At 47.7% G+C, this 26664-nt stretch overlaps 1 protein-coding gene across 2 annotated transcripts; it reads right to left on the minus strand.

Moving 5' to 3' along the window:
• Positions 1–60: 60 nt before the first annotated feature.
• On the minus strand, positions 61–22502 carry ccdc22 (CCC complex scaffolding subunit CCDC22). 2 transcript variants are annotated; one of them, XR_003979871.1, is made up of 17 exons: positions 22118–22502; positions 21610–21787; positions 18602–18734; positions 18090–18196; positions 17832–17916; positions 16896–17065; positions 13295–13513; positions 12136–12327; positions 8102–8221; positions 7662–7778; positions 6679–6780; positions 5668–5775; positions 3957–4052; positions 2170–2229; positions 2016–2090; positions 1514–1794; positions 61–1457 (listed from the first exon to the last, which is right to left on the minus strand). XR_003979871.1 is itself a non-coding variant. In XM_030380779.1 (16 exons), the coding sequence occupies exons 1-16, from the start codon at positions 22165–22167 to the stop codon at positions 1681–1683; spliced, it is 1926 nt and encodes a 641-aa protein (XP_030236639.1). In that variant the 5' UTR covers positions 22168–22502; the 3' UTR covers positions 61–1680. The 2 variants fall into 2 exon arrangements, 1 of the variants encoding a protein (XP_030236639.1); XM_030380779.1 differs by having other exon boundaries at positions 61–1794.
• Positions 22503–26664: the final 4162 nt, after the last annotated feature.

The following is a 26664-nucleotide window of genomic DNA, read 5'->3' on the forward strand; positions in this document are numbered from 1 at the left end:
TTCCCCACTTTTGCCATTAAATAAAAGGTGTAACTACTGATATAAATGGCGGACAATTGATAGCCTTCATATCTTTATTGATTTGACAATCCTAAGTATTTAAATTGGAAGGTGACAAAATAATGTGGTTAGGCGGTTTACAATGGACAGTTCACAGTATTTGTTCACTAAATAGATGTGGAACACTTCGAGGCTACTAAATATTTTATAAAAAATATTCTGATTAATTGAATAAACGCAGTGACATTCAGAATAACAAAATGTATTATCCTTTGTTCTATGCTATTACAAGATTTTGGCATCTTTCCATTAATAGCCTATTTCGGATTGAAAAGCAAAAGACACATTCTAGCTAGTGATGATGCAAGATCTTCATTCTCAAAACAGAAACCTTTGAGACAATATTGGAACTTGGCATATGAATGATTATTTTTATGCCAAGTCACACACGTTTAAAGGGTAATTCATTCACTTCAGCCATTGATTTCTATCAGTTTTATTCATATAAATCATTTGATGGACATTAGTCCACCTTGAATCTGAGGACAGACGATCTCTTCTCCAGCATATAGGACAAGGAGAAGTCAGAGCATGGTTCCAAAGACAAAATACTTTAAGCAGCGTTTTGCTTTCAAGGCAGCATGAACTATATAAAATAAACTACAAATGGGTTCCATTACTGAATAAAAGACTGCAAATAAAAGCAATACATTCTTGTTAGTTCTATGACAGTAACAAACTAAACTAAATGAAGAGTTACATTACCATGTGTAAGACCACTGCAGTGAATAAAATAAAATGCATCAATGTAGAAGAAAAATACATAGAATGCATTGGACATTAAGTCTATGAATTCTTAGAATTTCATATTTTTTTAAATTATTGGCAACAAACATTTTTAAGGCTTTTTAATAGTATATGACATACCATATGAGAAGCAGTTTGATGATTTAAGTCAAGCAATATATATTAAAGGTATGAATGACTCAAATCAAAATGTCATACACTTTACCGGTGCAAAATGAAAACACAAAAACTGCAACATAATTCTCATTAGTGCTTAACGTAGATTAGTGGGAATGATTGCTGTAAATAGCTCAAGATCAGAAGAAATGTTCCACCACCCAGGGTCACTACAGAAGAGCGCAGCCCACAGAATCGAGTGAAAGTAGAAACTCTTAGAAGTAGAAAAAACATCACAGGGTATCTGCGTGTTGCCCGGCGTCTCGCAAGAAGGTATGGAAATAAAAAACCCGGTCGTGCCGACCCTTCCCGGAGAAGTACTGTGGCAGTCCACATGACATCCGTGTGAAAACACAAAAGTCGTCATCGTTGTCTCTCAGAAAAAATGCCTTTAGTGCTGCGAGGTCGAGCTACCGTCCTGGTTGAGTTAACCCTAACCCCAACCCGTCCTGGTTGAGTTAACCCTAACCCTAACCCGTCCTGGTTGAGTTAACCATAACCCGTCCTGGTTGAGTTAACCCTAACCCGTCCTGGTTGAGTTAACCCTAACCCTAACCCGTCCTGGTTGAGTTAACCCTAACCCGTCCTGGTTGAGTTAACCCTAACCCGTCCTGGTTGAGTCCACAACGGGGCGGTAGCTCTGTTCCATCTCTGCCGTGGGCACAGCTTGGGGTTAACGTGTAGGCGTGGGCCGGGGGCAAGGGGAGCAGTGAACCGTCAACCTTCTCTCACTTTGGACCCCAGAGCAGAGTTCTCCTCTCGGACGGCCTTGTAGTCCGCCAGGATCCTCTCCAGGTTGGCCACCGTCTTGTTGCCGCTCTCCGTCTCAATCTGAACAGGGAAGGTTTCCATTTAGTCGGATGAAACCAAATCATTATATCCGTCATTTTTGTGTTCTAGATGTAGGATTTAGGCGGGAAGTAATGGTATTGGTCATTGTTGAGTTCTAGTATCCTAGCAGGGTTTAGGCGCGATGTAATCCCATTGGTTATTATTGGATTCTAGAATCTCTAGTGCTTTGGGAGGGAAGATTGAGCGTTGTGGAGTGATACCTGCTCTTCTAGATCCCGGATCTCCCTCAGTATTGTCCCGGTGTCTTCAATGGTCTGTATCAGCTGGCTGCAGTTCTGTGGGGGGGGACAGGGTTCTGAGTCCAGCTTAGTGTGGACGTGTTTTATAAAAGCATGGAAGGAGAATCAGTCTTACTTCGTGCAGTGCAGCCAGGTACTTGTAGGATTTTCGGACGGATTCATCTTTTTTGGCATCCTGGGGAAATTTGGGAGCAAAATGTGTATTAGTTCATCATTAGGAGTTCATCATTAGTAGTTCATCATTTAGACATGAATCGGATTAAAAAACGTAACCAATTTATCAGAGTAAAGGAATGTCGTTCTCCTGGCATTCACATCCTACACCTGGTTTAAAGGCTTGACTAATTAGCTTTTCGTTATTAAGCGATCAATAGTCAAGCCAACGAACATTGGCACTCGGCCCCACCTCTAGCAGGGTCCATCATAATCAAACACCCATTAAAGCAGCAGAAGGACCGATGCCTCTAACCTCTACAATAAAAGGCACCTTTAAAGGGCTGATGGACAAACCTCCCGAACCATAGCTGGAAATATAAACAAAAACCTTTTGTTGGGGTCAAGGGTTAGTTCCCTAAAAGGATCTGAAACGGTTCTCTCCTTCCCCACTTCTACTCCGGTCGACATCTGCTGGACCTGAGGTTATCAGGGCTGCAGGACGTCACACGGTCTGGGTGTGGGACTAAATAAGTCCATGACCATTTACAGTCAGCAGACGCTTTTATCCAAAGGGACTTACAATAAGTACATTAGTCATAAGAAAGTGAAACAATACATCCCTGTCGGTACAGTAAGGATGTTCATAGAACCAAGTACTAACAATCACTAGGTTATCCCATTCCCTGTATACAACACAGATAGCTAGGATAAGTTGCGACACAACTAAGTACTATAACTAAGTATGACATACATATGACGAACAGGTGAGCTCTGAACAGGTGAGCTCTGAACAGGTGAGCTTTGAGTTAGGGTTAGGGTGGCTATGCAGAGTCCAGGTGAACTCTGAACAGGTGAGCTCTGAACAGGTGAGCTCTGAACAGGTGAGCTTTGAGTTAGGGTGGCTATGCAGAGTCCAGGTGAACTCTGAACAGGTGAGCTTTGAGTTAGGGTGGCTATGCAGAGTCCAGGTGAGCTCTGAACAGGTGAGCTCTGAACAGGTGAGCTTTGAGTTAGGGTGGCTATGCAGAGTCCAGGTGAACTCTGAACAGGTGAGCTTTGAGTCTTTTGCTGAAGCTGGTGAGCGACTCTGCGGTCCGAATATCGGAAGGGAGCTCCTTCAGTCCCAGTGGAGACGGGCTGTATAAGAACACATCACCCAACGCTGCACTGTGCTACGGTTCAATCACACATTCACATAACCCAACGCTGCACTGTGCTACGGTTCAATCACACATTCACATAACCCAACGCTGCACTGGGCTACGGTTCAATCACACATTCACATAACCCAACGCTGCACTGTGCTACGGTTCAGTTACACATTCCCATTGAACAGACAGCGTGCGTCTACTCTACCCATGATTTCATTCATGGTTCTGCGTCCCGAAGTGGAGTTTGATTTTGGAGCGTTCCAAGTAAGGTCTGGTAAATTAGGCTGGATTAGGGTAAGGGTCTTTGGACCTCAGCAACCGGACAAACTGATGCATCGTTCAACCTTATGATCTGAAAACAAACCAGAGAGGGACTGGAATGATCTCTAGAAAATATCAGCATTATTTGCATTTGGGCCACAATACTATTCGATGAAGATCTCCTTGTTGCCGTCAACAACTAAAGAGCCAGAGCAAACAATACCCCTATGAGCATAGATCCTTAGCGTGGTGGTCCCAGTGGGAACCAACCCGCCAACGCCCGTCAGTGTTAATGGCTCACTGCCACGGTTAGGCACAGGACTGATCTTCTCACCTTGAAGACCAGCTCATCGGTGACAGCGAACGTCCTGTCCAGTTTTCCCGTCAGATTGTTGATCTCCTTCTGCAACTCCTTGGTGTCCGACAAAATCTATCCTCGACCAGATACAAAGAACCGTATATTAGTGACCACTTCCCCGTCTACATTAACCAGTGAGACACCGTTCAATGGAGCGCAGTGACTCAGGCCCTGGGGCGGGCTGTCTGCCCCCCAGGCCGACAGCCTAACCCTAACCCTAGCGTAGCGTAGCGCCCCGGTGTCTTCCCCCCCCCCCCTGAGCAGGACACCAAAGACCAAACTGCTCCCACCCATCTGCCTGTTCCGGGGCGTGGTTGGAACCACCGTTGGTTTATGAATGGGTGACTTATGAATGGGTGACTTATGAATGGGTGTAGGAATGGGTGACTTATGAATGGGTGACTTATGAATGGGTGACTTATGAATGGGTGACTTATGCATGGGTTTAGGAATGGGTGACTTATGAATGGGTGACTTATGCATGGGTGTAGGAATGGGTGACTTATGCATGGGTGACTTATGAATGGGTGTAGGAATGGGTGACTTATGAATGGGTGTAGGAATGGGTGACTTATGAATGGGTGACTTATGAATGGGTGTAGGAATGGGTGACATATGAATGGGTGTAGGAATGGGTGAATGTGAGGCATTAGCTGTAAAGCACTTTGAGGAAAGAACAATATAAAAGCTGTTGACTTACCATTCACTAATTACCGTATTTTCCGGACTATACGTCGCTCCCGAGTATTAGTCGCATCAGTCAAAAAATGCTCCATGACGAGGAAAAAAACATATATACGTCGCATCGGTGTATAAGTCGCATTTATTTTTAAACATTTAAACGTTTAGTCTGGAGAGACTGAATAAAATTGCAATAGCAATATAGGCTATATATAAACATAACAAGCCAAAAAGTTAATGAAGACATGAAGACATGAAGGCATGGAGACGCAACTGCACCGTTGATAAGCCCCGGCCAGCAGCACGCTGTTCAATGACCAATCTGTGGACTCGTTCCTCCAGCTCTGGCCATCGGGCTTTCAGCCCCCGGTTAGCTTTCTTTCTTTTTGGCGGCATTTTATTTTGTGTTCTCTTTTGTTTTGTCTACGGTCTAGTTTATTTATAATTTATTCGGTGGTGCAGTAGGCTTGCAGCGTTCAGTTGTAGGCCTAATGAATGACGGTGCCATCTTGCGGCCGAAGATTATGTACGCACAATTTTGGCATATAAGTCGCTTCGAAATATAAGTCGCAGGGCAAGCCAAACTACAAAAAAACCACGACTTATAGTCCGGAAAATACGGTAACCAAAAGAACAGTGTTGTCATTCATCAACAGCTCAACATCTTAATAAAAAGTGACCAGCTCCTCTCCAGAGCTCCTAATAACCCCCACTCCATCACTCATACACGCAGTGCTGCACCTTGGCACAGGTCTTAAAGGCTGTTGGTCATCGTTACCCCACACACACACACACACACACACACACACACACACACACACACACACACACACACACACACACACACACACACACACACACACACACACACACACACACACACACACACACACACGTAACGGCCCTGACGACGGCCTGGGACTCATTGTGCCACCCTACCTGTTGAAGGTAACCCTTGAACCTATCCTGAGGCTCTTGGCCTCGCGGTTCGGCCCCTCAGCCTCACCTTGGTGATCTCCTCCTTCTGCTTCTTGATGTTGCCAACGATCTCCAGGATCCTCAGCGTGTAGGCCGAGCGGGAGACGTCTTTGGGAAGGTTCTCCAGCTCAGAGATCTGGTGGGGAATACAAACAGGTGAGCCACAGACAGGTAGACCACAGACAGGGTGAGCCACAGACAGGTAGATCAGACAGGGTGAGCCAAAGACAGAGTGAGCCACAGACAGGTAGACCAGACAGGGTTAGCCACAGACAGGGTGAGCAACAGACAGGTAGACCAGACAGGGTGAGCCACAGACAGGGTGAGCCACAGACAGGGTGAGCCACAGACAGGGTGAGCCACAGACAGGTGAGCCAGACAGGTAAACCACAGACAGGTAAACCACAGACAGTTTGACCATATACAGGTAGACCACAGACAGGTGAGCCACAGACAGGTGAGCCACAGACAGGTGAGCCAGAGCTCCTTAGGTTTGCTACCACTTCAATATTAGTGACTCTTGAAGCTTTTCTAACCAAAGGGGAACTCAAAGCCATGTTTTCTTGGGAAGCAATTAGGTTGACACCTTCTTTTAGAACTCCTGGGGAAGCTCTGTTCCTTCCTAGCTTCCTAGCGGCTACTAGCTCTGTTCCTTCCTAGCTTCCTAACGGCTATTAGCTCTGTTCCTTCCTAGCGGCAACTAGCTCTGTTCCTTCCTAGCTTCCTAGCGGCTACTAGCTCTGTTCCTTGCTAGCTTCCTAGCGGCTACTAGCTCTGTTCCTTGCTAGCTTCCCAACGGCTACTAGCTCTGTTCCTTCCTAGCTTCCTAACGGCTATTAGCTCTGGTCCTTCCTAGCTTCCTTAATGGCACAATATCTGTTCCTTCCTAGCGTCCTAAGGGCCACAATATCTCTGTTCCTTCCTAGCGTCCTAAGAGCCGCAATATCTGTTCCTTCCTAGCGCCCTAACTGCCACAATATCTGTTCCTTCCTAGCACCTTCCTAGCTTCCTAAATGCTACAAATAGCTCTGAACCTCACCAGCTGCTTGTAGACGGACTCCTTCTTCTTGGCCTTCTCTGCAGTCTCCCTGATCTTCTCGTGAAGGTCCTTGATCTCAGAGAGCTGCCTCGAGGACTCCACCTGTGGGTGGAATAGAGCATGAAACGGATCCGAGGACTCCAACAGTGAGTGGAATAAAGCCTGAAACGGATCCGAGGACTCCACCAGTGAGTGGAATAAAGCAGGAAACGGATCCGAGGACTCAACCAGTGAGTGGAATAAAGCATGAAACGGATCCGAGGACTCCACCAGTGAGTGGAATAAAGCATGAAACGGATCCGAGGACTCCACCAGTGAGTGGAATAAAGCATGAAACGGATCCGAGGACTCCACCAGTGCGTGGAATAAAGCATGAAACGGATCCGGCTGGAATGAATCATGGCCTAGTTACTAAAACCACCTACTAACAGCGGTCGCTTCTATCCAAAGCAACTGACATTGAATGCAAGGGGTAGGAGTATAGATCTCCCTCCTGCTCAGGAATAGGCTAACAGGTTAGACAATAGACGTCGGGGATTGAACCCAGTACAGGTTAGACTATAGACATTGTGGATTGAACCCAGTACAGGTTAGACTATAGACATCGGGGATTGAACCCAGTACAGGTTAGACTATAGACGTCGGGGATTGAACCCAGTACAGGTTAGACTATAGACATTGTGGATTGAACCCAGTACAGGTTAGACTATAGACATCGGGGATTGAACCCAGTACAGGTTAGACTATAGACGTCGGGGATTGAACCCAGTACAGGTTAGACTATAGACGTCGGGGATTGAACCCAGTACAGGTTAGACTATAGACATTGTTGATTGAACCCAGTACAGGTTAGACTATAGACGTCGGGTTTTGGGGAGACCCAGTTATGCACTGGGTCCCAGTACAGTACATAACCCTAACCCAGTGCATAACATTAGCGGCGTCGATAAGAGGTCCTCTATGCAGACGGGAGGGTGACTCACATCCTGATTGGTGCAGAGCTCCTTGAGTCGGCGGTGCTCCTGGATGAGTGGGTCGCGGTGCTTCTCCCACTGGGCGGCCAGGCCCACCAGACGCTTAGCACTCGCCTCCACCAGCGTCTGGGGGCCAGACACAAGGATGGGTGACTTAGGATGGGTACTTTAATTCAAATACAACATTAGCATTAATATATAATACATTGGGGCCATCACAGCTCAGTTTGTATGGATCTCAACAAACTCATTGGACACTCTCAGAAAACCTGATCAAAGCTATGTTCGGTTTGGAAGGGCAAACAATGTTAATCATCAGGGTGAAGCCCCGAAAACACTAAAGATAGATTCCGTTTCGGAAGTGAAACCCAGGTAATGGTGTCCAAAAGCCCCAGTACCCATGGAAACCCAGTATGGGTGACGGAGAAGGGGAACACCCGCCGTCTCACCTGGAGCTTTGCCAGGTTGTTGTGGGCGTCGGGCAGCAGCTCCACCGTCTGCCTCTTCACCTGCAGGCTGTCCTCCTTCTCCTGGTTGGCCCGCTCCCGCTCCTTCAGCTCATGGGTCACCTGGGTTAGGGTTAGGGTCATGAGGGCTAGGGGTCACCTGGGTTAGGGTTAGGGTCATGAGGGCTAGGGGTCACCTGGGTTAGGGTCATGAGGGCTAGGGGTCACTTGGGTTAGGGTTAGGGTCATGAGGGCTAGGGGTCACCTGGGTTAGGGTTAGGGTCATGAGGGCTAGGGGTCACCTGGGTTAGGGTTAGGGTCATGAGGGCTAGGGGTCACTTGGGTTAGGGTTAGGGGTCACCTGGGTTAGGGGTCACCTGGGTTAGGGTTAGGGTCATGAGGGCTAGGGGTCACCTGGGTTAGGGTTAGGGTCATGAGGGCTAGGGGTCACCTGGGTTAGGGTTAGGGTCATGAGGGCTAGGAGTCACCTGGGTTAGGGTTAGGGTCATGAGGGCTAGGGGTCACTTGGGTTAGGGTTAGGGTCATGAGGGCTAGGGGTCACCTGGGTTAGGGGTCACCTGGGTTAGGGTTAGGGTCATGAGGGTTAGGGGTCACCTGGGTTAGGTTCATGAGGGCTAGGGGTCATCTGGGTTAGGGGTCACCTGGGTTAGGGTTAGGGTCACCTGGGTTAGGGGTCACCTGGGTTAGGGTCATGAGGGCTAGGGGTCACCTGGGTTAGGTTCATGAGGGCTAGGGGTCATCTGGGTTAGGGGTCACCTGGGTTAGGGTTAGGGTCACCTGGGTTAGGGGTCACCTGGGTTAGGGTCATGAGGGCTAGGGGTCACCTGGGTTTGGGTTAGGGCACCTGGGTTAGGGGTCACCTGGGTTAGGGTTAGGGATGTTAAACGACTCGTTTTCTGTGAGTCGACGTGTAGGAGGCATAAATCGAAAAATCGATCGATTTCTTCTCTTTTTTTCGGCCCGCGGCTGCAGCAGTTGCAGAGCTCAAAGGATCTGCGCATTCCTTTAAGACAGCGGCCCAGTTGGCCCACCCGTCCTATTTCAAAGGTTGCTATCAGGAGCACACCAATAATGCATTTCTTTTATGAAGTTAAGTTGGTATAAAAATGATGATAAGCAAAATATCAAAGAGCAGGATTGTGAACTTGTAAATTCCCAATAGGCATAATGTGTCGGCGTTGTTTTAATTAGGAACGGCAGTTGATGATGCGCGCCTCCTCTTTGCAACGAAATGGTTTAAGTCGGACATAAAACCATTTAATTTAACAGAGGCTACACCCACTAAAACAGATATTTTCGTTTTTAAATAAATATTTGTAAACGAAAATTCACGTACGACTCAGTCGTCAAAGCTGTCCAGTGGTGATAGCAACTTTGTCAGCTGAGGACAAGATCTCGCGGAGGGAGGCTGCTTCGCGGTACATTTTCTCCAGCCTCACAGTCATCGTTTGGCGACATGGCACTGTGTAGGTTGGCTCGAGAAATGAAATCAGATTGCGTAACCCAGTCCCCTCTACTACGCTCATGGGCAGCATATCTCCGGCTATCATCTTAGCTAGCAACCCGCTGATTCTTTCAGCCCGGCGGCTATCACAGGATCTCACCGTAAAGTTTGCGATGCTGCCTTGCTGGCTGGAAGGCTTGGGATGCCTCCTTGCCAGGTGATTCAACATCACGGTTGTGGACGAATGGTACGCAAAATGAGGCATAATTTACACTGAACTGTTCTGTCATCAATCTTCATGAAACTATCCCACACCGGACTTTTAAGTGAAGATGCCATTGTCATGAAAGGACAAAGGAAGAGATCGCTCTTGGGAGACGTAGCGGTGTAGCAGAACAGAAGTGACCGTTAGAAAAACAACACAGCTACGTCTCCCATTGGAAAAAAAAAGAGAAGGATTAATTGTATTTTGATCATTTGTAATTGGTTATTTTGCAGAAATGGGTAAAAAAGTAAAAAAAACAACGATTAAATCGATTTCTATTTTTAGAGTCGTTTAGAGCACGAGTCGAGAATCGACCGTTGAGTCGACACATTCTTCACATCCCTAGTTAGGGTCATGAGGGCTAGGGGTCACCTGGGTTAGGGTTAGGGTCACCTGGGTTAGGGGTTACCTGGGTTAGGGTCACCTGGGTTAGGGGTTACCTGGGTTAGGGTAAGGGTCATGAGGGCAAAGGGTCACCTGGGTTTGGGTTAGGGGTCACCTGGGTTAGGGTTATGAGGGCTAGGGGTCACCTGGGTTAGGGTTAGGGTTATGAGGGCTAGGGGTCACCTGGGTTAGGGTCACCTGGGTTAGGGGTCACCTGGGTTAGGGGTCACCTGGGTTAGGGGTCACCTGGGTTAGGGTTATGAGGGCTAGGGGTCACCGGGGTTAGGGTCACCTGGGTTAGGGGTCACCTGGGTTAGGGTCATGAGGGTTAGGGTCACCTGGGTTAGGGTCACCTGGGTTAGGGGTTACCTGGGTTAGGGTCATGAGGGCTAGGTTCACCTGGGTTAGGGTTGAGGTCATGAGGGCTAGGGTTAGAGTTGAGGTCATGAGGGATAAGGTTAGGGTTGAGGTCATGAGGGATAAGGTTAGGGTTGAGGTCATGAGGGATAGGGTTAGGGTTGAGGTCATGAGGGATAGGGCTAGGGTTGAGGTCATGAGGGATAGGGCTAGGGTTGAGGTCATGAGGGATAGGGTTAGGGTTGAGGTCATGAGGGATAGGGTTAGGGTTGAGGTCATGAGGGATAGGGTTAGGGTTGATGTCATGAGGGATAGGGTTAGGGTTGAGGTCATGAGGGATAGGGTTAGGGTTGAGGTCATGAGGGATAGGGTTAAGGTTGAGGCCATGAGGGATAGGGCTAGGGTTGAGGTCATGAGGGATAGGGCTAGGGTTGAGGTCATGAGGGATAGGGTTAGGGTTGAGGTCATGAGGGCTAGGTTCACCTGGGTTAGGGTTGAGGCCATGAGGGATAGGGTTGAGGTCATGAGGGATAGGGCTAGGGTTGAGGTCATGAGGGATAGGGTTAGGGTTGAGGTCATGAGGGATAGGGCGAGGGTTGAGGTCATGAGGGATAGGTTTAGGGTTGAGGTAATGAGGGATAGGGCTAGGGTTGCAAGTTGGGTATGATGATGTCGCTACCTATCCATCCATGTTGAATGTTGAACATTTTCTCTGTGTTCCACCGTACTATTGCAGCACTCTTTCTAGATATTGAATCTAGATACCAAATTCACTTTTTAGACCGGAGTCTAAAAAGTGTGAATTATAGAGCAGACCAGTCTGCTCTATAATTCCATAGAGTGCAGTTTCCAATGTGATACTGCCCACTCTACATTGTGTCCATCTGTCTCCAAGATATTCTCCACATCTGAATGATCACCACACCACAACACGGCCGGCCCTATCCTTGGGCCCTGAAGGCGCTTTGCTATCCAAGAGTACAATCTGCTGGAGACCCGATCTCAGAGCACAACACTGTCCTAGGTGGAGGTCTCGGAGGTCGTTGGAGGGGAGGTCCTGGAGGTCAGTGGAGGGGCGGTCGGTGGAGGTCCTGGAGGGGAGGTCCTGGAGGTCAGTGGAGGTCAGGGGAGGTCCTGGAGGGGAGGTCCTGGAGGTCAGTGGAGGTCGGGGGAGGTCCTGGAGGGGAGGTCCTGGAGGTCAGTGGAGGTCGGGGAGGGGAGGTCAGGGGAGGTCGGCGGAGGTCCTGGAGGGGAGGTCGGTGGAGGTCAGTGGAGGTCCTGGAGGGGAGGTAGTGGAGGGGAGGTCGGGGAGGTCGGTGGAGGTCCTGGAGGGGAGGTCGGGGAGGGGAGGTCGTGGAGGTCAGTGGAGGTCCTGGAGGGGAGGTCGGTGAAGGTCCTGGAGGGGAGGTCGGGGAGGGGAGGTCGTGGAGGTCGGGGGAGGTCGTGGAGGGGAGGTCGGTGGAGGTCCTGGAGGGGAGGTCGGGGGAGGTCCTGGAGGTGAGGTCGTGGAGGTCGGTGGAGGTCGGTGGAGGTCCTGGAGGGGAGGTCCTGGAGCGGAGGTCTCACCTGGGCCACGCCGAGGTTCATCTGCTTCATGCGGTCGCTGAGCCGCTCACTGCCCAACGCCACCTGCTGGAGCCGCTCCTCCAGCTCCCCCAGCTCCGCCTGCTGGCAGGCCCGCAGCTCTCCCTCCGACTGGCCCCCCAGGGGCATGGAGCTGGCCACCGCCGCCATCTGCTCCACCAGCAACCCCGGGTCCTAGAGCGCCGCGTTGCAGACCGGGATTACTGCAGCGTCACAGCGGGGGGCTGGCTACACGCAGTAGAGTCTACGTCACAGGGGGGGGGGCTGGCTACACGCAGTAGAGTCTACGTCACAGCGGGGGGCTGGCTACACGCAGTAGAGTCTACGTCACAGGGGGGGGGCTGGCTACACGCAGTAGAGTCTACGTCACCCCACACACACACCCACCCCCACACCCACCCCCACCCCCACCCCAACACACACACACACACACCAAGCTTTGCATTTGACATTGTGCATCCGGTTACAGAACCCTACCGAGCCCGGGGGTGACCAGAAACATTAATTAATGATGTATTTTTAATCTTGTTCAACTCCAGGATTCTGTAGATCCTTAATGGCTGAAGAGAAATTGTATTATTCTTCACTCCAACCGTGAGCCCTGCTTACGTTATATTATATTCTTATGTCTTTATTTAACTGATCTGACTGAACTTTGACTTGATCATATTGGATGCACGACTGTCGAACAGTACACGGCCTCAACAAACTGAATATGCATGCTCTGGGTAACCAGAAGCTCGTTTAAAGCAGAATAAAGACATAAAAAACCCAGCCTGGGATTTGCAAGCCAATTAGCCTTCCTGTCACACTAGAATTACACCTGCAAAACCAACCAGGTCCGGTATCGATGCATATATTTTCTTGCAACGTGTTCAATTCAAAAATGGGTTCTTCGTACAAAAGTAGCCCAGTAAAGAAGAATTCATGCCGGTATCGTTGCTATAGCTCACTCCACACCTCAGGGCTGCTTGATGCTAGGTTACTGCATTCCGTATGAAGGTTCAGGTTCGTTGAGTTGACTGTGCGTATGTGCTTCCTGTGTGTGGCACTCACCTGTGTGTGGCACTCACCTGTGTGTGGGACTCACCTGTGTGTGGGACTCACCTGTGTGTGGGACTCACCTGTGTGTGGGACTCACCTGTGTGAAGGTGAACTTCTGGGTGTGGGTGAAGTGGGTCCCCTTAGGCAGCAGGTCCCCGGGGCCCGCACCCTGGAAGGAGAGCAGCAGCTGGGCCAGGTCGGAGCCCGCCCCCCCGGAGCCCGCCCCCCCGGAGCCCGGGGACGGCGTGCCGGGCGCCGAGCTCAGCTGCTCCTGGATCCGCTTCTGCAGGCGGGCCGCCTTTCTGGAGCGGTACTCCTGGAGGGAGCGCCGACAGAGAGGTTAGGGAATAACCCTAACCCTAACCCCGACAGAGAGGTTAGGGAATAACCCTAACCCTAACCCCGACAGAGAGGTTAGGGAATAACCCTAACCCCGTCAGAGAGGTTAGGGAATAACCCTAACCCTAACCCCGACAGAGAGGTTAGGGAATAACCCTAACCCTAACCCCGACAGAGAGGTTAGGGAATAACCCTCACCCCGACAGAGAGGTTAGGGAATAACCCTAACCCCGACAGAGAGGTTAGGGAGTAACCCTAACCCTAACCCCGTCAGAGAGGTTAGGGTTATTCCCTAACCTCTCTGTCGGGGTTAGGGAGTAACCCTAACCCCGACAGAGAGGTTAGGGAATAACCCTAACCCCGACAGAGAGGTTAGGTAGTAACCCTAACCCTAACCCCGTCAGAGGGTTAGGGTAACGCTTTGCTGTATTATAGGGTTGGGGTTAATAACCCCGTCAGAGGGTTAGGGTAACGCTTTGCTGCATTATAGGGTTGGGGTTAATAACCCCGTCAGAGGGTTAGGGTAACGCTTTGCTGCATTATAGGGTTGGGGTTCAGTGTTTCCCCTAGGATGGAGTTGCAGCAGCGGAGGTGAAAGTTATTTTTCAGCTCGCAAATCTTTTTGTGTGGTCGCAAAGCGCACCCTGCCAGGAGATTTCTACGTGTCTGCCAGCACCAGAAGGGTACATACAGTACATTTGTGCTCAGTAATGAGCAGGGGAAATATGGAGGGATTGAACATAATAAGTATAATCTTTAAAACAATTATTTTACAAAAAATATATTATACCAACAACCACAGTAAAATCACATAACACAAATACTACAACAATCGAAAAGGTCTGTGCCTAATAACAATGCATCTTCCCCTTCTCCCCATCACAAATGTTGTAGTAGGACCATAAAGAAGCCATGCCTCTATTGAACAAGTTTTGGGGCTCTTGAGTCAATAATGGCGACGCTACCGAAATTGTTGCTAAAAAAAAAATGTAGATTGATATTTTTGTTAAAAATAAGCAGAGATATATTTTTCAAGACTAAAAGGTTGCAGTAAGACCATAAAGAGCCCATGCCTGTATGGAAAACGTTTTGGGTCTCTAGTCAACAATGGCAATGCTCTTGAAATTGTTCCTAAATACAAAATCCTCAAAAATAAGAAGAGATATATTTTTCTCTCTAGAGTCAATAATGGCGACGCTATTGAAATGTATTTGACCATTGTGGTCGTTTTCAGTTTTGCACTTTGCAGACGGTCCCCAAGCTCGCGGCTGACAGCCGACAGCTCATAGAAGCCAATGCATTCACCGTTCGCTAAAGACGGCTCGTTTGGATGAAAACAATGTTGTAGCTGGTCTCTAGGTTACTACACTCAATTGTGACGCAACGATGTTTCACTGACGATCTATTGAACCACAAACTCTGAATCTGCCAATTTATTTCCAACTTTATGGAAGTTCCTCTCCGTCTTTATGCTTTACTCAGGCGTGTGAATGGTCCTGGATATGAAGCGCAGATCCAGCGTCCGTAGCGAACGGAATGTTACGTTAGGGCTGGCTGTTAGGGTGGGGGGGGGGCGGGCTGTTAGGGTGGGGGGGGGGGGGGGGGGGGCTGGCTGTTAGGGTTGGAGGTGGGGGGCTGGCTGTTAGGGTGGGGGGGGGGGGGGGGCTGGCTGTTAGGGTGGGAGGTGGGGGGCTGGCTGTTAGGGTTGGAGGGGGGGGGGGGGCTGGCTGTTAGGGTGGGGGGGGCTGGCTGTTAGGGTGGGGGGGGGGGGCTGGCTGTTAGGGTTGGAGGGGGGGGGCTGGCTGTTAGGGTTGGAGGGGGGGGGGCTGGCTGTTAGGGTTGGAGGGGGGGGGGCTGGCTGTTAGGGTGGGGGGGGGCTGGCTGTTAGGGTTGGGGGGGGCTGTGAGGGTTGGGGGGGGCTGGCTGGCTGTTAGGGTGGGGGGGGGGGCTGTTAGGGTTGGGGGGGGGGCTGGCTGTTAGGGTTGGGGGGGGGGGGGGGCTGGCTGTTAGGGTTGGGGGGGGGGGGGCTGGCTGTTAGGGTTGGGGGGGGGGGCTGGCTGTTAGGGTGGGGGGGGGGGGCTGGCTGTTAGGGTTGGAGGGGGGGGGGCTGGCTGTTAGGGTTGGAGGGGGGGGGCTGGCTGTTAGGGTGGGGGGGGGCTGGCTGTTAGGGTGGGGGGGGGGCTGTTAGGGTTGGGGGGGCTGTGAGGGTTGGGGGGGGCTGGCTGTTAGGGTGGGGGGGGGGGCTGGCTGTTAGGGTGGGGGGGGGCTGGCTGTTAGGGTTGGGGGGGGGGGCTGGCTGTTAGGGTGGGGGGGGGGCTGTTAGGTTTGGGGGGGGGGCTGTTAGGGTTGGGGGGGGGGCTGGCTGTTAGGGTTGGGGGGGGGGGGCTGGCTGTTAGGGTTGGGGGGGGGGGGCTGGCTGTTAGGGTTGGGGGGGGGGGGCTGGCTGTTAGGGTGGGGGGGGGGGCTGGCTGTTAGGGTGGGGGGGGGGCTGTTAGGGTTGGGGGGGGGGCTGGCTGTTAGGGTTGGAGGGGGCTGGCTGTTAGGGTTGGGGGGGGCTGGCTGTTAGGGTTGGGGGGGCTGGCTGTTAGGGTTGGGGGGGGCTGGCTGTTAGGGTTGGGGGGGGCTGGCTGTTAGGGTTGGGGGGGGGGGCTGTGAGGGTTGGGGGGGGCTCGCTGTTAGGGTTGGGGGGGGGGGCTGTTAGGGTTGGGGGGGGCTGACTGTTAGTGTTGGGGGGGGGGGCTGTGAGGGTTGGGGGGGGCTGGCTGTGAGGGTTGGGGGGGGGGGCTGGCTGTGAGGGTTGGGGGGGGGGGCTGTGAGGGTTGGGGGGGCTGGCTGTTAGGGTTGGGGGGGGGGGGCTGTTAGGGTTGGGGGGGGGCTGTTAGGGTTGGGGGGGGGCTGTTAGGGTTGGGGGGGGGGCTGTTAGGGTTGGGGGGGGGCTGTTAGGGTTGGGGGGGGGCTGGCTGTGAGGGTTGGGGGGGCTGGCTGTGAGGGTTGGGGGGGGCTGGCTGTTAGGGTTGGGGGGGGGGGCTGTGAGGGTTGGGGGGGGGGGCTGTGAGGGTTGGGGGGGGCTGGCTGTTAGGGTTGGGGGGGGGCTGGCTGTTAGGGTTGGGGGGGGGGCTGTGAGGGTTGGGGGGGGGAGGCTGGCTGTTAGGGTTGGGGGGGGGGGCTTTGAGGGTTGGGGGGGGCTGGCTGTGAGGGTTTGGGGGGGGGGGCTGTGAGGGTTGGGGGGGGGGGGCTGGCTGTTAGGGTTTGGGGGGGGCTGGCTGTGAGGGTTGGGGGGGGCTGGCTGTTAGGGTTTGGGGGGGGCTGGCTGTTAGGGTTTGGGGGGGGCTGGCTGTTAGGGTTTGGGGGGGTCGTACCTCCGGCGTGAGGCGTGACAGCAGCCCCTGGCTGTTCCACTCGCTGTCCCACTCCTGGGCAGCGCTGAGCTCGGCCGTGTGCTGCTCCAGCAGGGACGCCACCAGCGCCCCCCGGTGGGGGGGCTGAGCTGTGACGGGCAGGAGCACGTCCCTCTGGTACTCCCTCGATGCTGATTGGCGGGAACGGGAGAACAGGAAAAAGGTTGATATTATTTTGAGAGAAAACACCAGCAGAAAATGGAAGGCGTTTCTGTTTTAAGTAACTAGACCGTAACAATACAGCAGCAAACAGGAACAGGAAGAATGGAAAAGTGGTCAGTCTGAAACTATAAATATTAGGGATGCACCGAATATTCGGCCACCGAAAATGTTCGGCCGAAAATGGCCCAAAACATAATGTTCAGTTTCGGCCGAAGGAGTAAAAAGGCTGAAAATAATACACCGAACATTTCCTTTTTTTATAAGAAAATAAATGTTTTACTCATTTATTTAAAAGGTACATTGTTCTTAAATTCTTGCTATAAGGTCTGCGGGAAAGTTAGAAAAAGTTATTATATAACAGTTTTAAATAAATATTTTGTATCAAATTTGCAAATTGATTTTTTTTATTAAAAAGCAAGACAACATTTTTTTTAAAGGACATTTAATTGTTTGATTTATGCAATGATTAGAAAGATTAAAGCAAAATGAATGAAAAACAGCAAAAGCCACATTTTGGTATTCGGCTTCGGCTTTCGGCCAACTGTTTCAGTATATTCGGTTTCGGCCAAGAATTTTCATTTCGGTGCATCCCTAATAAATATAATGGTGAAGCATCCTCCTTTAGGATGCCAACAAGTAATCTGGGAACCTTGCAGCTGGGAGTCCACCCCCATCCAAACTTCATAACCCCACACCTCTTCCTCCTAATGTGGTCAAACAGCCATGGCGGCCTACCTTTGGATGACGCCCTCCCTGTAGATTTGTTGCTGTACGGTAAACTCAGCGGCTGAGTTCGGAGACTCCGGGACGGTCCAGCACTCTGAAAACAACAGCAACCAATTGGAGCTCAGAGTCTAAAGCAGATGTCACCAAGATAATACCAGTTACTTCTGTTAATACTAATAGCTATGAGTTGTTGATTTCAGTCATTTTGATAGTTATTCCGATGTCTTTCTTTGGGGATCGATACTGCTGTTGATTAAGGAGTGTTACCTGTGTTTTACAAAGGAGAGGCAGCCTGCAGTTGTGGGGCAGCCAAGGGAGGGCGAGTTGGGCTTTGATTTTAGCGGCAATAGCTCTCTGGAGCACCACTGATTTACCTGGAAGGGTCACAGGAGAAATTAAGCTAATTCACGGTTGTAACTTTAAGATACTTTGGCCCAGGTGGTCCTTCCTTCTTATACATGTCCACCAAACAAGGACAAATTACAACATGTCACATGTCCACACTACAATAACAAACACTATGTTGTGATGAAGAGGGTCTGTATTGTGATGAAGAGGGTCTGTAATGTGATGAAGAGGGTCTGTAATGTGATGAGGGTCTGTGAGCTGTGATGAAGAGGGTCTGTAATGTGATGAAGAGGGTCTGTGAGCTATGATGAAGAGGGTCTATTTGCTTCGATGAAGAGGTTTTGTATTGTGATGAAGAGGGTCTGTGTATTGTGATGAAGAGGGTCTGTATGCTGTGATGAAGAGGGTCCTATGCAGCGTATTGGACTGGCCTGCGGGTTGATCCGACGCCTCGGCGCTCTCTCTGGGCAGCTTCTCCACCAGGAACATGAGCAGGGCGCGGATCTCCGGCTCGTTGCTGTACAGGAAGGTCTGGTAGCCGATCTCGCCCTTGTAGCCCAGGTCCTGGAAGAGCAGCGCACTGTGAAGGCCTGCGGACCACCTCGGAGCCACTTCCTTTGGATTGAACCAATTCTTTCTATGTCTTCCTTGCGATGCATTTTAAGTAGTGCTGTCAGTTAAACGCGATATTAACGCCGTTAACGCAAACGGATTTTAACGGCGATTTTAACAGCAGTCAGTATATAGCCTGACTGCTATGTTCAAGGCAGTATGTTTGTATGTTCATCGTTTAATTGCACTATAGGCATTTTTTTGTATCGCCTGTTTTGATCAGTATATGCCAATGTTGTTATCAATAAAAACATTTGCACAAGGCAAGCCGATGCACTTCTCCATGTTGATAAGAGCATTAAGATGAGAACAATTAATGGGACAAAGAAATCAAGGGATATTTAGCATAGAAAAAAGAATTGCGATTAATCACGATTGCTAGCGATTAATCTCGAGTTAACTATGGCATTAATTCGATTAATCGCGATACAAATATTTTAATCGCTTGACAGCACAAATTTTTAAGTTATGATTAATAGTCAAACGGACTGAACAGGCAATACATAGGCGTCTTTTTAAGTAGGAATATTGTAGGTCTTCATATATCCGTGTGTTGGTGAAGTTTTAGTGTGTGTTGAGTGTGTGAGGCTACTGCTGCTTCCTGTTTCTTCTCAGTGACACAGGATGTCTTGTAGACATTTTACAGCAGTGCACTGTCAATGTTCCTCTCCACTTTGGGGCACCTAGTCCAGGTTAACCTAGTCGAGGATTACCTAGTCCAGGTTAACCTAGTCGAGGATTACCTAGTCCAGGTTAACCTAGTCAAGGATTACCTAGTCCAGGTTAACCTAGTCAAGGATTACCTAGTCCAGGTTAACCTAGTCGAGGATTACCTAGTCCAGGTTAACCTAGTCCAGGTTAACCGGTCTACCTTCCCTTTAGTATGAAGCACATAACTCACATGGCTCACCCTTGTTAACCACAGAGCGACAATTTGTATTCCTGTATAATGGAACCAAAGATCCTTTGAACAATAGTAAAATGCATAGTTAGTAGGGGTGTGACGAGATCTCGTGCCACGAGATCTCGCGAGATAAAACTCAACGATATTACCCGTCGCGTTAAAAATCTGTCTCGCGAGATTTGTGATTTATCCAAACTTCTATTTGTCGCCTGTGGGGGCAGTAATGCGCCTTTGCTACATCTAGCCTGCCAGAACCTAAAGAAGGAGAAGGAAAAGAAGAGGAGGAGAAGCAGGGGAAGCATCGAAAGCAGCCATAAGCTGTGTTCAAAATCGTTCCCCATCACGGATATAGTGTACTATATAGGGTGCTCGCCATTTTGTAGTGGTGTTCGAATTCTCAGTGGTTGATTTCATGCACTATATAGTGCACTTAAAATACCCAAAATTTGAGGGTACATACGATGTAGCCTACATGTTACTCCCGTATACCACAATGCAATGCGGTCGTGTTTTTCCGGAGGAGAAGAAGAGGCTGAATAACCGCGAAAACGAATACATTTAATCAAAGTACATTTTGGGTACTTTGATTTGGTTTTGCATATAATATTGTCTGCACTTGAAAAAAAGAGAATTATTTAATTTAATTTATTTTAATTTAACTTTTATAAATTTTAGTTTTAGTTTCAATTTCATGCATGTAAGAGTTGTAATAAAACATTTCAAAATGCATGCGCGACTTGGTTAAATAAAAGTCTGTTGGTCCAGTCATATATTTTGTCATTGTAGTTTTCTTAAAATCTCGTCTCGTTCTCGTGAACCCAATATCGTGTCTCGTCTCGTGAGCTGAGTGTATCGTCACACCCCTAATAGTTGGCCATTGTAAAGAGCCTGATAGAGATAGATTTTATAATCCACCTACAGGTCTGAATTCCCACCAGTGGCAGCAGGATAGGAACCGTTTTTGAGAGCACTTCTTTCAGAATGAGTTTGGTGTTGCTGCTGGTAAATCGTGTTTAGTCCAAACCGACCGTTGTCACTCGTCACTAATGAGCCTGACAGTCACTGCAGCAGCATGTGACCAACACATGATCTAAAACACAGAGGACCTGGGCTGTGCATGGAGACTACTGTACAACCCATAAGCCAGGGGGTTTTATTGGGCTTTTTACTTTTCTACACCTTGATATTTGCCACTTAAGGTGTAGGCAGGAATCTCGAACTATGTTCTAGAACGCATGTATGCTCAATCATAAATATGGCGCCGTTGAGACCTGGCTTGATATGGTCAATGAGTATAATAAAAGTACCGTGAGGAGAACGCCACATGCTGCCTACCGTGACTTCATGCTAGCCGGAGCTACTGCTATCAGACCATAACCTTAACCATCCCACGTTTACAACAGACTCATCCCAAACCCATTCATCCAACCCCCAAGGGGGTTAAATGATTTACACACACCACGAGTTAACACCCGTTTCAGCCGACTCACAGAATTCAAAGAAAGGGATTTCAATAAAATAGTTGTGACTGCTTCCAGTATTCATTGAACATAGCTGACGCAATTAAAGGTTAAAATATAGATGACAAAGCATGCAGATTACTGACCACATGACCGTTGTTATAATGAGTCACTTCCACATTCTGGAGGACCCAGATCTAATTATAGCAAGAGACTTGACCTCATGCGTTCACATCTGTTCTAACACTGGACTTTAAATATGGGATTATAGAAAGAAACTGGACTTCATGCGTTTGCATCTGTTCACACTGCACTCAAACACGATGTGATTATAACAAAATTATAATGCATCCCGTGCGTTAATATCTACTCCCTGACTTCACGTAAAACCACCATATCGGGACCACATCAGAGAATCCAATGTCAAGCCCAATGTTCCAGTTCTAAGCGTTGGAACTCTTACCTGACAGGCCTGTGCCAAGCCCATCCCTACCCGGAAGCGGGCAGACATGCCGGGGGGCAGCGACGGCGACAGCCCCCCTCCCAGGGCGGGGTTGATGACCCGGACACATCGCACCACCGCCTCCACGATCAGCTCGCTGGTGAACTGTTTCACACTCTGAATGTCTTCAGCCACCCCTCTGTGGACGCAAGGCGGAAAGGTACAACTAGATCATAAGGTGTCTGAAAACACAGTACAATAAGTGACCCCCTAGCCTGCCTGCGCACACACACACACACACGGTATTGCTTGAGACCTCAGCACATGACTATAACGTTACACCATAATCATTTGTTAATGGCATGGGAATGAACGATAGGTGGGAGTGGATGGTGTTGTCAAGACTGGCACACACGTATGTTCATAACTATATCCCGTACTGTTGCCCATTCACTTCTCCAATGCATTCAGCACCAGGCTACAGCCGGGCTAATGCTACTGTTGGATGGACACTCGGTTGAATACGTACGTGCCGCTTTGTCGGAGTGCGTGGATCAAAATCTTATCAACTTCCTCCATTGTTCACGTTTACTGCCGATCTGCGATACGAAATGACAGCGGCAAAGAGCAGCTCAGCTGATGTCAAACGGCTGAATGATGTGTTTAACATTTGATAAAACCATGCTAGCCCAGTAGCCAGCAGCTAATAAGGAGCGCTGGCGCCCATTGCCCGATCGCTACAGACTCGAACCGATGTGCTTTTTAGCAGGGCATTTCTTCCGACTTGCCAGGTATATTTGAATTGAGCAATATAAGTCCCTAGCTAGTTTAGTATAGCAGCTACACTCCACACAGACATTTCTCTCAGTGTCCAGTCGGGTTCACAAGAAGTCACAGAGCGCTTGTGCCGCGGGGTGTTGTGGGAGATGGAGTTTTAAATGGATGTCAGAGCCATAGATATATATACTGACGCAAAGCTATGAAACCCAGTAAAACTCGGACTCCCAGGGTGCTTCGCGAGTGATTGGGTTTACGAGTCGCATGACCAAATAAAACGGTTAACCCTGTCATTCCCAGGTGGGGGTTATGGTGTGTTCCGGTTGCCTCGGACACAAGCCTTCCGAGTTGCAATCGTGACGTCATTACATGTCTCGTAGCATTCATAGCATTACCCTGGCGTTCTTTAATAATAATAATAATAATAATACATTTAATTTAGAGGCGCCTTTCAAGACACCCATGGTCACCTTACAGAGCATATAGTCATCATACATTTTTTTAAAAAACAAGACATTGTGGAAAAAATAAATAAATAAATAAATAAATAAATAAATAAATAAATAAATAAACATAAGCAATAAGAAATAAATAAAACAAAAACAAGACAAAAAAAACAAAAAAAACAAAAAACAATCAAAACAGTGATCAGTTAGACGTTGTGTGCGAGTTTGAACAGGTGAGTTTAATAGGTCCATTGTTCCCCTTCGTCGTTGTGATTTTGTCACGTCATTAGGTGCGTTTCCATCCCCCTGATTTTATGCGAACTTTGAAGTATCGAATCAGTAAACGGTGATGGAAACACCAAATTTCGCAAAAAAGTTTATCCGCTCGCTTGAGGTAGTTTTTGAGAAATGCGAAAGAGAGTAAATTCGCAAAATGGGAGATGGACACACACTTTTCGAAACAGCTGTGACGTAGCGAACTTTGCACACACAGGACTGACCATAGATATAAATATTAATTATAATTATTAATAGCCTAATTATAATGATTAATTATAATTATAATAATTATATAATAAATTATATATTATTCGTAAATGTGTTTGTATTATTGACTGCTTTGACATTTTTATTGAAAGGCCTAGAGACCTAAGAGCACGAGCACAGACATACTCAAAATACAAACATCACCATACCATGAAATATCTAATTGGCATTACACCACAAGGAACAGTTTATTTTATATCAAAAGGATGGGGTGGGTGAACATCAGACAAACACTTGACTGAAAGAAGTGGATTTTTGGATCACCTCAACCCAGGTGCTGTCATACTAGCTGATAGAGGGTTTGATGTGGCAGACTCAGTTGGTCTGTACAATGCTGAGCTTAAGATCCCAGCTTTCACTAGAGGCAAAAAGCAGTTGGGTCCAGTAGAATTAGAGTCCACACGAGGACTTGCATCAGTTAGGATACATGTGGAAAGAGTTATCGGTGAGGCTAGGAATCGATACACCATACTTCAAAGTACAATTGGGATTCAAATGTGTGAAGCTGAGCATCCTTTGGGTTGAACATGAGAAAAAACTGTTAATAACAGGAAAGTCACTGTTATTTCCATCAATGAAATAAGGACAGTGACAAAAATGAATTCATACTTTTAATATTTTTTTATTACCTTTTCACAAAAAAAATCTATGAATTATTGGTCCTTAAATTGTAATAATAAATAGTTTGTTTTTGTAAAGTGATTGAAAAATCCTTGAAATGTAACATTACAAAAGAGTGGCAACCCTGTAAATAACTATATACATCTATATACAAAACTGTACTGTGTGCGTATGTATATATGTAACTATATACATCTATATACAAAACTGTACTGTGTGCGTATGCATATATGTAACTATATACATCTATATACAAAACTGTACTGTGTGTGTATGTATATATGTAACTATATACATCTATATACAAAACTGTACTGTGTGCGTATGTATATATGTAACTATATACATCTATACACAAAACTGTACTGTGTGTGTATGTATATATGTAACTATATACATCTATATACAAAACTGTACTGTGTGTGTATGTATATATGTAACTATATACATCTATATACAAAACTGTACTGTGTGTGTATGTATATATGTAACTATATACATCTATATACAAAACTGTACTGTGTGTGTATGTATATATGTAACTATATACATCTATATACAAAACTGTACTGTGTGTGTATGTATATATGTAACTATATACATCTATATACAAAACTGTACTGTGTCGGTATGTATATATGTAACTATATACATCTATATACAAAACTGTACTGTGTGTGTATGTATATATGTAACTATATACATCTATATACAAAACTGTACTGTGTGTGTATGTATGTATATATGTAACTATATACATCTATATACAAAACTGTACTGTGTGTGTATATGTAACTATATACATCTAAATACAAAACTGTATTGTGTGTGTGTGTGTGTATGTATATATGTAACTATATACATCTATATACAAAACGGTACTGTGTGTGTATGTATATATGTAACTATATACATCTATATACAAAACTGTACTGTGTGTGTGTGTATGTATATATGTAACTATATACATCTATATACAAAACTGTACTGTGTGTGTGTGTGTGTGTGTGTGTGTGTGTGTGTGTGTTTATGTAACTATATACATCTATATACAAAACTGTACTGTGTGTGTATGTATATATGCAACTATATACATCTATACACAAAACTGTACTGTGTGTGTATGTATATATGTAATTATATACATCTATATACAAAACTGTACTGTGTGTGTGTGTGTGTTTGTATGTATGTATATATGTAACTATATACATCTATATACAAAACTGTACTGTGTGTGTATGTATATATGTAACTATATACATCTATACACAAAACTGTACTGTGTGTGTGTATATGTAACTATATACATCTATATACAAAACTACTGTGTGTGTGTGTGTGTGTGTATATGTAACTATATACATCTATACACAAAACTGTACAGTGTGTGTATGCATATGTAACTATATACCTTCACCTATCCCATTACCCCGGAGGGTCGTTGGGGCACCACAGACGATCTGTTGACCAGCTCTCTCCATCCCTCTCTGTCCTCAGGAGCTCTCATTGCCTCACTGATTTGAGTGACGTGAGTCCATTCTCTGATGTTGTCTTCCCATCTTATTCAACCTGGAGAGCGATGGGCGGCGCCAGGTTAAATCGCCCAAGACACACCTCATGATGACAACCACAGCTTTACCCATACCGGCTCGGTCGTCGCCCGGGGTCACCAAGGACCGCGCCTACCATTGGCCACCAGGACGGAGGTGAAAAATGTACTACTGGGAAACTCTGCAGATTCCGCACTAGAGACAATATAGTTGTTGGAACCTGGAATGTAAGAACACTAACTGCTGATGAGAAACTCAAAGAGCTAACCCATGAAATGGATCAATACCGCTGGAATATATTGGGCATCAGCGAGCTACACTGGAAAGGATTCTGTGAAACATTGACCGATGCAGGCCACAAGCTCTATTTCAGCGGCAAGGAAAATAAACACCAGCATGGTGTTGGCTTCCTTGTTCACAAAAACATTAAGGACACTGTCATGGGCTGCCGGCCAGTCTCAAGCAGACTCATTACCATTCGTAACTATATACATCTATATACAAAACTACTCTGTGTGTATGTGTATATATGTAACTATAACATCTACTGTATATACAAAACTGTATGTATACTAGTGGGAGTCGAAAGAGCTGTAGCGACGCGTCGATGACGTCGACGCGTCGATGACGTCGACGCGTCAACGTCAAAAATTCGTCAACGTCAAATTTCTCCGTTGACGATTTTCGTGGACAATGGACAACAACACAGAGAACACAGTTCGCACTTTGTTGAGTCTGTTGCTTATTTGGATATATGTTTACCGTTTAATGGGAAAGAAGGCTCGTCGCCTTTATTATGTCCGTGGTCGTCGCATGGACTATACGTCATCCAGCTCAGGTTGCGTAGCCGTGCGTGTGCGCGACTGCGCGTGTCGGCTCATTAGCATCTGTACCGTAGCGGCCCGTACCGTAGCAGCACACCTCTCCCAAGTGGCCAAATTGGCCTGGCCTGGCCGCGAGTTTATTTTTTGCAGGGTGGTAGCGGGAAGCTCGTGAATATTCATGAAGGAACTCATACCTCATTGGCTGGGACTTGGCTCGCTGGGACTTTGTCAGAGGGCTTGTGAAAACAGAGGGCTTGTGAAAATCACGAACGCAAATAAATGAAACGTTGTTATAAATCAACACAAATC

Source organism: Gadus morhua, chromosome 16, assembly GCF_902167405.1.
Source record: "Gadus morhua chromosome 16, gadMor3.0, whole genome shotgun sequence".
In the NCBI taxonomy this organism is placed as follows: Eukaryota; Metazoa; Chordata; class Actinopteri; order Gadiformes; family Gadidae; genus Gadus; species Gadus morhua.